This window comes from Aplysia californica, unplaced genomic scaffold, assembly GCF_000002075.1.
Source record: "Aplysia californica isolate F4 #8 unplaced genomic scaffold, AplCal3.0 scaffold00381, whole genome shotgun sequence".
NCBI classification, from domain to species: domain Eukaryota; kingdom Metazoa; phylum Mollusca; class Gastropoda; order Aplysiida; family Aplysiidae; genus Aplysia; species Aplysia californica.
In genome coordinates this window covers 641,075-649,766 of record NW_004797651.1, presented here as the reverse complement: position 1 = coordinate 649,766, position 8,692 = coordinate 641,075, and the positions used below count along the sequence as shown (strand labels likewise).

At 40.4% G+C, this 8,692-nt stretch overlaps 1 protein-coding gene across 1 annotated transcript in view; it reads left to right on the top strand.

Annotated features, from left to right (window-relative positions):
• The window catches only part of LOC101846227 (flavin-containing monooxygenase FMO GS-OX-like 4), a 16,083-nt gene extending 8,231 nt beyond the window's left edge, over positions 1-7,852 (top strand). Inside the window, exons 5-7 of the mRNA XM_005103597.3 lie at positions 167-344; positions 3,118-3,440; positions 6,102-7,852. Of these exons, the coding sequence (XP_005103654.1) occupies positions 167-344; positions 3,118-3,440; positions 6,102-6,411 (811 nt within the window). The 3' untranslated portion in view covers positions 6,412-7,852. The remainder of the gene's footprint in view (positions 1-166; positions 345-3,117; positions 3,441-6,101) is intronic.
• The last annotated feature ends 840 nt before the right edge of the window (positions 7,853-8,692 follow it).

The following is an 8,692-nucleotide window of genomic DNA, read 5'->3' as shown; positions in this document are numbered from 1 at the left end:
AGGGGGAGGAGGAGGGGGAGGAGGGGGAGGAGGAGACGTCTCACTCTCTAACTCTCTAAAGTTGGAGGAGTAGGTGAAGGAGGTTGAGGGAGAGAAGGGGGGATGAGGGAAGGGCGATGGAAGAAACAATTTTTGACGGTCCCTGTTCTTGTGTGTCTTCTTTCAGTCACTATGCAATACCGATGATCCCAGACATTCCTGGTAAGGAGACATTTGTGGGCCAGGTTGTACACAGCCACAACTATCGGGAGCCCAATGTTTACAAGGACCGGACAGTGGTCATTCTTGGGGCAAACGCGTCAGGGCAGGATATAGCGCTTGAGCTGGCATCTGTGGCCAAGGAGGTTAGTTAGTGTTGTCTTGGGTGTGTGCTTGTATGTGTGCTTGTGTGTGTGCTTGTTTATGTCCATTTGTTTGTGTACATGTAAGTGCGTGTATGTGTGCTTAGGCTTGTGTTTGCATGTGTTTGTTTTTCCATGTACCTTAGTCTTTGTTTGTTTGAGTGAAAAAAAAAAGCATGATGACATAAGTAAAGGCCCGGTTATATGTAACGATAAATTGCACAAAAACTGGACGATATAGTGACCATATGATAAATCGTTACGTGTAACCACAAAATTGTGCAAAATTTGGACGATTGAACGATGGTTTGGAGACTCGGTCGAGAAATCAAGCGCTGCTTGATATTTTCCGTGCGATCACGGTCACACTTGAGGGAGACGCGCTGTGATGTAGATTCACTTTGAAATTTGCTGCCATGCATAACTAAACTCAGGGCTCAAAATGTTTAAAATAATTATCATATGTAAAAACTGATTTCATATTCGGAATCAGCGTCTCAAAATAAGCAAAGTTGCTCGCGGTGAACCTGATTTGGTGCGTTATTAATTATATATATTTTAGCAATTTTATTATTTAGTTGATCATCAATGGTGAAGCTGTGCATCAAGGTCACTCGGTGCGTTGCACATCTAGCTTCCGGTTCAACACACAACATGCGGTGGTAGGCCTAGGCCTAGGCCTAGTGTGGCCACCCTTTTTTAAAGACTCTGTTCTGCTAAATCAAAATGTACAGGGGAAGGGGGGGGGGAGGGCTCTCGTGATCTACAGGTACAGTGTTCGCCTTTCAATTCATTAGGTCTAGAGCTCAAAACCTTCATGTAGAGAGCAGGAAAATTGCTGTCATCGCAAAGAGACATGGTGGCTTTATGACGAGGAATCTCCTCAATCGAAAGAAAACCTAATGATAGATTGAAACGTGTAAACAAACAACACAGTTCGATAAAACGGACAGTTCTCTCATACGACGAATCTGATACAATATATCGTTGCATGTAACCGGGGCTTAACCCCTTTTTTTTTTTTTTAGTGTGGGGCAAATGCAAGACAGGCAGATGGAAACTGAAAAGGGAGATAAGGGATATAGGATTGACGGGGGTTTACGAATTACGGTACAAAGAGGGAATTACTTCTCTTTTGCTGTATAGTTACAGTATAACATGTCTAATTGAATTTGCTGTATTTTGAGCTATAGATATTACACTGATGTAAGGCTCATTGCTTTAGAAATATTTATAAATTTTTAGGATAAAAACATTGATTGCTATTTAAGTGATATGATTTCCAACATCTATTGCACAGCAAGTCTTCCATATTCTTTAGGGCAAAGTTCATAGACTTTTTATAGATTTTGTCTGTGATCGGGTCACAAGGTTCCAGGGTCTAAGTTCCTGTTTGGTTGTATTTGCTTTCTTTAGTAAAAGTCAGAGTTTAATTTCTTAAGACACCTGCAACTGCAAGAATTGGGAATGTGTCAGGGTCTCAACATTTTGACTTTTTTTTTACCGTCTCATTGTGGGGACTCTCCTGAGTACTATTCACTTAAAATTTTGAAAGTGTCTGTGTCTGATCTAAGACTGAAATTTGGGTGGAAAGATCTAAAATTTGAAACCCCCCCTCCCCCCAGGAACTGACAAAAAATTGGTTCAAAGCTCAACATGCGTATTTATTTATGTCTTAGAAATGTAGTCTTGGCTTATACTAACCTTTAACACATCAAGTTTTAAGAGTTGTACTTATAAAAATGAACGAAAAGTTCACAAATAGAAGAAATAATAACAATGTAGATCATTTTTATTGCATCTTTTCCCTTGTGTACAGCTCTTGTTGTTTGCATAAATCCAAATACAAATTCGTTAAAGAACAGCACACACAAACACACCCTTTCTCTCATCACACATACGCAAAATGTTGAGAGAGTACATACAAATATATTGTGCGATATACTTTATGTATTAGTAGGTGAACAAAAATACATAAAAAGGTAAATAGTCATTTACATAATATTGTACTGAAAGTGAAACGAGGGATTAGAAATGATTCCATAATTGTACCGATGTGCTTCTCTTTTCTCAAACAAACAAACCAAATTGTGAATCTTGGGTATAGAATTCAGTGATAGCGTTGTGTTGTAGAGTGACAGAAACATTGCTAAAAGTTGTTTGCAGCTCTGTGAACTTGTGTGAGACAAACTCTCATATTTTATTTCTAGGAAAATATGTTGCTCGTTTTCAAAATGAAGATGGCTTGCTTTGAGAAGAGGTGATATACCTAGTCCACAAACAGGCAACTTCAATTTCCCCTCAGAGTGGGGAGGGAGACTTCAGTAGTCTATAACATTGTTACGGCGTTCTTGTGATTTCAATTATTTCTACCCCACATCAACAAAATGGAGATCATTTAGGGGGCAGGCTGCCTCAACTTTGACTGCCAGGGCCAACCAGTGCTCGGAGATACACAATAGACTATCTTCCTCACTTGGGAATTGAACTTTGTACTTGTAAATACATATACATATACGACATGTTCGGAAAAATGTGAAGAAAGCAAATTGCAAGTAGTAGATAGCTATTGTAGATGATTCTTTTCTACTGTTCGATGTCTGGACGCTCTGATATAATATACAGTGGACTTTGCATAAACGGAAATTTACAGGGGTTGCTCAAATAGAAGAAAAAGAATCAGGGGTGTTATTTCTTTTGTTTTATAGATGTTTTCAGATTAAAGATGTTTGGTTTAAGCGGCCGCCACTTCATTAACATTATTCCCTCATCTCAGGTGTATCTCAGTCACAACAAGCAGCCATTCCCCAATATGCCTGAAAATCTGCATCAGCGGCCAGGGATTGCCAAGCTGGATCCAGAGGTTATTCACTTCAGCGACGGCAGCTCTGTCCGTGCAGATGCTCTCATGTATTGTACAGGCTACCACTATGATTACAGTTTTGTGGCTCCAGAAGTTGGCCTACGTGTGGACGACAACAGGGTTATGCCCCTTTACAAGCACCTCATACACACTGGATACCCAAATTTTGGCATCATAGGCGTTTGCAAAAGGATTGTTCCGTTCCCGATGTTTGACGTTCAGGCTCAATACTTCAGGTTTGATTCTCATTTTTTAAAGGTTTTTACATTTTTTTTCAGGTTTTTCAAATTGATGTGATATCTGTGTTGTTGGGCACGACATAGCTCTTTATCTCCGGGGGGGGGTGTTAAACCCACTATGCCCGAGCTCTTTTGGTATGAAATCTTAAAGTGACAATACATCACTAAATTGGTCATAAAATCAAAATAGGTTAACGTATTTTGATAGTTCTTCATCTAATGAATGAGCTCCCAGTAAAAGAGTAAGAGAACTGTTTTTGGCTATTGCTGAAAAGTAATTTGACGTCGAAGTTGTCGTAAAGGAATGTGCCCGAGCCACTGCCGGTGGCTCAACATCACAGTAGTTCCGACTGTGAGCTGCTGGCTTGCCTGAGATAAGGAGTTAACAGAAATCTGTATAAGAGATGTTGTGTTGAAATTGAAATAAAAGGGCTCTAAAGTAACATGTTCTAATCTTGTGACTTTGGGTCTAGACAAGCAACAGTCAAATTTGTGGAATATGCATTTAATTTTAATTATTATGCACTCTTTTCAGTGTGTATCCAGTTTGTTTGTGGGTTAGAGATTCTGCAGATAACCATTCAAGAAGCACAACTTGTGCTTGGGAAGAAGAAGAATAGAGATATTTTGTGCTGAGATTGTTTTGACATTGACCAAGTGAAAGTGTTGTTTTTCAGCAGAATAAATAGTGTTCATACAGACTTCAACATCAGTTAAGGACAACCTTGACAGACAGCCCTGATTTTGAAAAAATCCGAAAAAAAGTCAGCAAGGAAAAATTTCTGATTTTTTTTGCTCTGAAAGTGTTAAATGCGTACTACAAAGCTTCCTATAGCAGCAAAATCACCACGTGCAGCATGGAAATCTTTTGGGAATTTTAGCCAAATTTGCTGTTTTTTATCGACTTGTATGCGACACCATGGACATTCCTGAGTTAAAATTTCTGATGCACGTCATAAACGGACGTACGGTCTCGAAGTGTGTTCACTTTGGTGGCAATATATGCCATCGTTTGCGCAAAATCCAGTATAGCATCAACATGCCACCAAGATGAAAGCTGAGAAACTTTGATCGTGCCAGAGCTATGGCGTGGCTGCAGGATGAAGTTGGACCCCGAGAAGTTGCCAGAGGGCTTGCAGTGTCACACTCTGACATTGTCTGCTTGAGGCAGCACCATCAAGCCCCTGGATCTGTCCAAGAGCGCCGACATGCAGGTCGACCCAAGAAGACCACTCAGAATGTTTGCAAGTAGTCCTTAACTTATGTTAAGTCTATACTATCATCATTTACGCAGATCGAAAAACTCTTTTTGAAAGTATGGGAATTGTTCTTTCAGAATCAACTGAAAATGTGAGGTTTGTTCTTTGAAGAATAAATTGAAGTAAATATGTCATGATTCCTTTTCTATGATGGTAGGTTTATGCAGATTCCATCTTAAAAACACTTGACCCCGTTTGATTTGTGTGAAAGATGAGTTTTGTAAAGTGGGATAATGAGAAGAGCCTTAAAGAGACTTGTTTCTCTGTGACTGACCTCTGCTTCATGTGGGAGGAAAAACAAAACAAGACAGCCATAATCAGAAATGACGCACGCTTGCACAGGAATGTGGGGGTAGTGAATTCAACGCCAGATAGCAGATGTGGACACACCAGAAAGGTGAAACACACGTCGCGACCTCAGTGCTTTCTTGTCCCATCTCCATTTTTTTAAACATTGAAAATGTGACTTCTTCTTAAGCTCACTCTTTGTTATGGACTGTTTTTACTGTTTAAAAAAATGGAGATATGACAACAAAGCACTGAGGTTGCGATGTGTTGACGTGAGGAGGAAAAGTGGACCTGTTCACTTTCATTGTTACGTGTCTTGTAAATTTCACTGCGGATGTGGTATTCTGCTACTGTCTAGATGTAAAGATAGTGTTCAAAGTCACAATTTGATTCTCTCTTCCCAAAATCAAACGTGTTGATTTTGTAAGTCACTATCAGGTGCATTTGATGAAAATTGCATCCAAAAGTCAATCAGTAGTCAGGAGGCTCTGTGTACCACATGACATTGCAGGATGTGATCTTTTGTTGGTGCCTGGATCAATGTTGTAGGCCCTAAATGTCAATTTGATGAAGCAATGCAGATGTCTATTTAATACTGTGTGCGCTTGCCAGCACCATATTCCGACCTGATCTGATTTTATCATACAGATCTCTCTTCTTAAGTTCCTTGTATGGGGATCTCCTGTCAAAAGGGGTCCTTAATACCTAAGTATCTGCCCAGGATGTGTACAAATCTGCTGGCAGTACTGGTATCAAGGCCTGTGATGAGAATACTCACTGGCCACCAGTGACAAGTATGTGCCCAAGCCCCTAACCACTGGTGAACTAGACCAAGTGGGATATTAAAAGTCTTTATTTATCAGCCAATCAGAACAGCTGTGCTACATTTTCTTTAGCTGAGGTCTTGCCAAGACGTCTGTGTAAATGTGAAAGTTGTGAGTGTGTGGTTTGGTGAAAGGTAAAGCATTTTCATAGAATATAGGTAAATCATTCAGAGGTCAGGCAGATGGGTCATATTAGCTTCAGGAGGTCACGGCTTAAAGGGGGTTATTATTTTGATGTGTTTCTCTTTACCCAGACTTTTGATTGACTCATTGCTATAATCTTACAGGGCGGTGCTAACAGGTGTGGTAACCCTGCCGAATGAGGAGTCCATGAACGAGGACACAGAGAGAGACTATCGTCAACGGAGAGCCCAGGGGCTGCCACACCGTCATGCCCACGATATGGGCCCACGTCAGTTTGAGTACAACCACCAGTTGGCTGACAGCGCCTGCGGCCGTCGTGTTCCCGTTCTCACAGAGCTGATGTACAACAAGACTCATAACATGAGAAAACAAGATTTGGTCGGTTACAAGAAAGTAAACTTTTGCGTGTCGGGTGCTGGGGATGAGATTGTAATTACATGTACTCCAAGGTGATGGGTGGGGGAAATAGGCTGGTGGTGACAAAAGTATAAAGTTTTGCTGCCCACATCTTTGGGAAACACAAAGATCACAACGCGCTGTTTCCTGTTTCTGTGAGATGTACCTGCTTCCTCTTTGTGAACTCCATAATGACCCCAGATGTTGTTCCTTAGGTCAAGCAGTTTGATATAGGGTGGGGGGAGAAAAGGGGGGGGGATGGGGGAGATGGGTATACTTTTCTTTTACCTTACTGTTTTTTAATCGCATAAAGTTGTTCTTCTTACAGTTTTTTCTGTCTGGCAGCTCTATGATAGCACATCTCTGACTGTTGGCATGAATGTCTTTTGTTTACCAGGTTATGGAAAGCAATAAGAAGGTGTTTTGTTTGTGATGGAATTTATGCCGGTGATGTGTAATAGGTTTTAGCATGGGCTCTATGCTACCAGGTTATAGAATCATCATTCCAGGGCAACTAAGGGGAATGTTATGTGAAGGTTGCTTTTTTTTCCACACTATTTTTATGGATTAAGTAAATTGTCTCATTTCGTAAGATTTTGTTACTAAAAATACAAAGGCTTCCACATTTTTTTATTAAAAGGATCAAATTTTGCTTGATGTTTTTCACAGCCATATTGCAACATATTGTCAACACTGCATGAGCATAGTCTTCATAGTTTTTTTTGTGGAAATTTGTTAATAGCTTCCCCCCCGCTAAAATTTGTGCATTTTTCACACAAAATAAGCAACTAAAACAAATTGATTGCAACATGCAGTTTTCTTGCAGACAAAAGTTTTGTATTGTAGTAGTTGGTGATCTTAATCTTACCAAATAACAGTGAAATTGCTTGAAAAATGAAAAAGCCTTAGGATTTTTACAACGTCCTCAATTTTGAGGTAACCTTTAATTAATATACCTCTCAGTTGTTGACGAATGATGATTTCATCACATTCAGATATATTTATTTCCCATGAATGTACTGAACACAGTGATAACACATGCCATTGTGTATACGGAGAATCTAAAGAGATAGACATTTCAGTTGGAACTAGATGGGATGGTGGGTGGATAATAATGCAGTGAGGTTTAGAAAAAAAATAAAAAAATGGAAAGGTAGGTCACTATGAGCTGAGTTGTGATTAGATTGAGATGATTTTCAGTGTGTTGACTTATTTCGTTCCACTTTGTGATGATGGAATGGAGATTGCAACTCTAGATCCGCGGAAGCACGATGAACACAAAAATAGCCTTTTCTCACTTCAGTGGAACTCGGATTCAATGAAGTCATCGGACCTGACTTTCAATTTCGTTCAATCAAAGTGTTTGTTATTTATAGCAAATATGAGGCTTTTGTATAGATTGTAGATAATAACTAGGGGGCTCTCGTGGCCTAGAGGTTAAGGTGTTGGCCTCTCATTCAAAGGTCCCGGGTTCGATTCCGGGTAGCGACCAAAAAAATTTTCTTCTCTAAAATTGTCTCCTTTTCCATCCTTTCCTGATCTCTAACAATGTTCTGTTGTCTGCTTTCATTTCCACTTTCTGCCCCCACCCCCTCACCTCCTTTGCCCCCTCCTCTGGGCTCCTGGCTCTTTCTGCAGCCTTTCTACTGCTACTCCTTGGCTCCTCCTAACTGCTGTCTTTCTGCCACACCCCTGATCTTCTGGTAGGAAAGATCTACACCTAGCCTTCTCGGACAAGGGCGAAAAATCTCGGAGGGCCCGTGTGCAAGTTGCGCACGTTAAAGATCCCTTGGTGGTCTAAAATCGACAAGAGTAGGCTTCGGCCGCCACCCGGGCAAAATTCCAAATTTCCTACCAACTGAAAAATATTAGGTGTGTCCCGCGCGCTCATATGACCTATGCAGTTGCGAGCGCCGTAAAACCCTATACTAAACAAAAAAAAGATAATAACTGGCACTGAGCCTGTAATAAAGGGAAGTAATAAGTGGTAGGCTACCCTGAAATGCCTGCTTTTATGTCCCTTTTTTACTTCCTCAGTTAAGATTTGTTTGGTTTGAAATGAGAGGCATTTTTGTTTCTTTGATGCCGATCCAAAGAAGTGCTGGAAAATTCCAGACTGAACTCTACTAAGCACACACTGTGCAAAAGGGCCGATTTGTTCAAATCCTTGCCTGTGTCAGATATGAAGCTATGTTTACTGAACAAATTGTGTTGCTGTGTAGAGCCTAGCATATGACAACGTTTGATTCCACAGAGCAGCTCGCAGTTCATTACATTGATCTTTATGTCAAAACTAGCTTATCTTTGTAATATTGATCGGTAGCCGGGGTAAAAATAT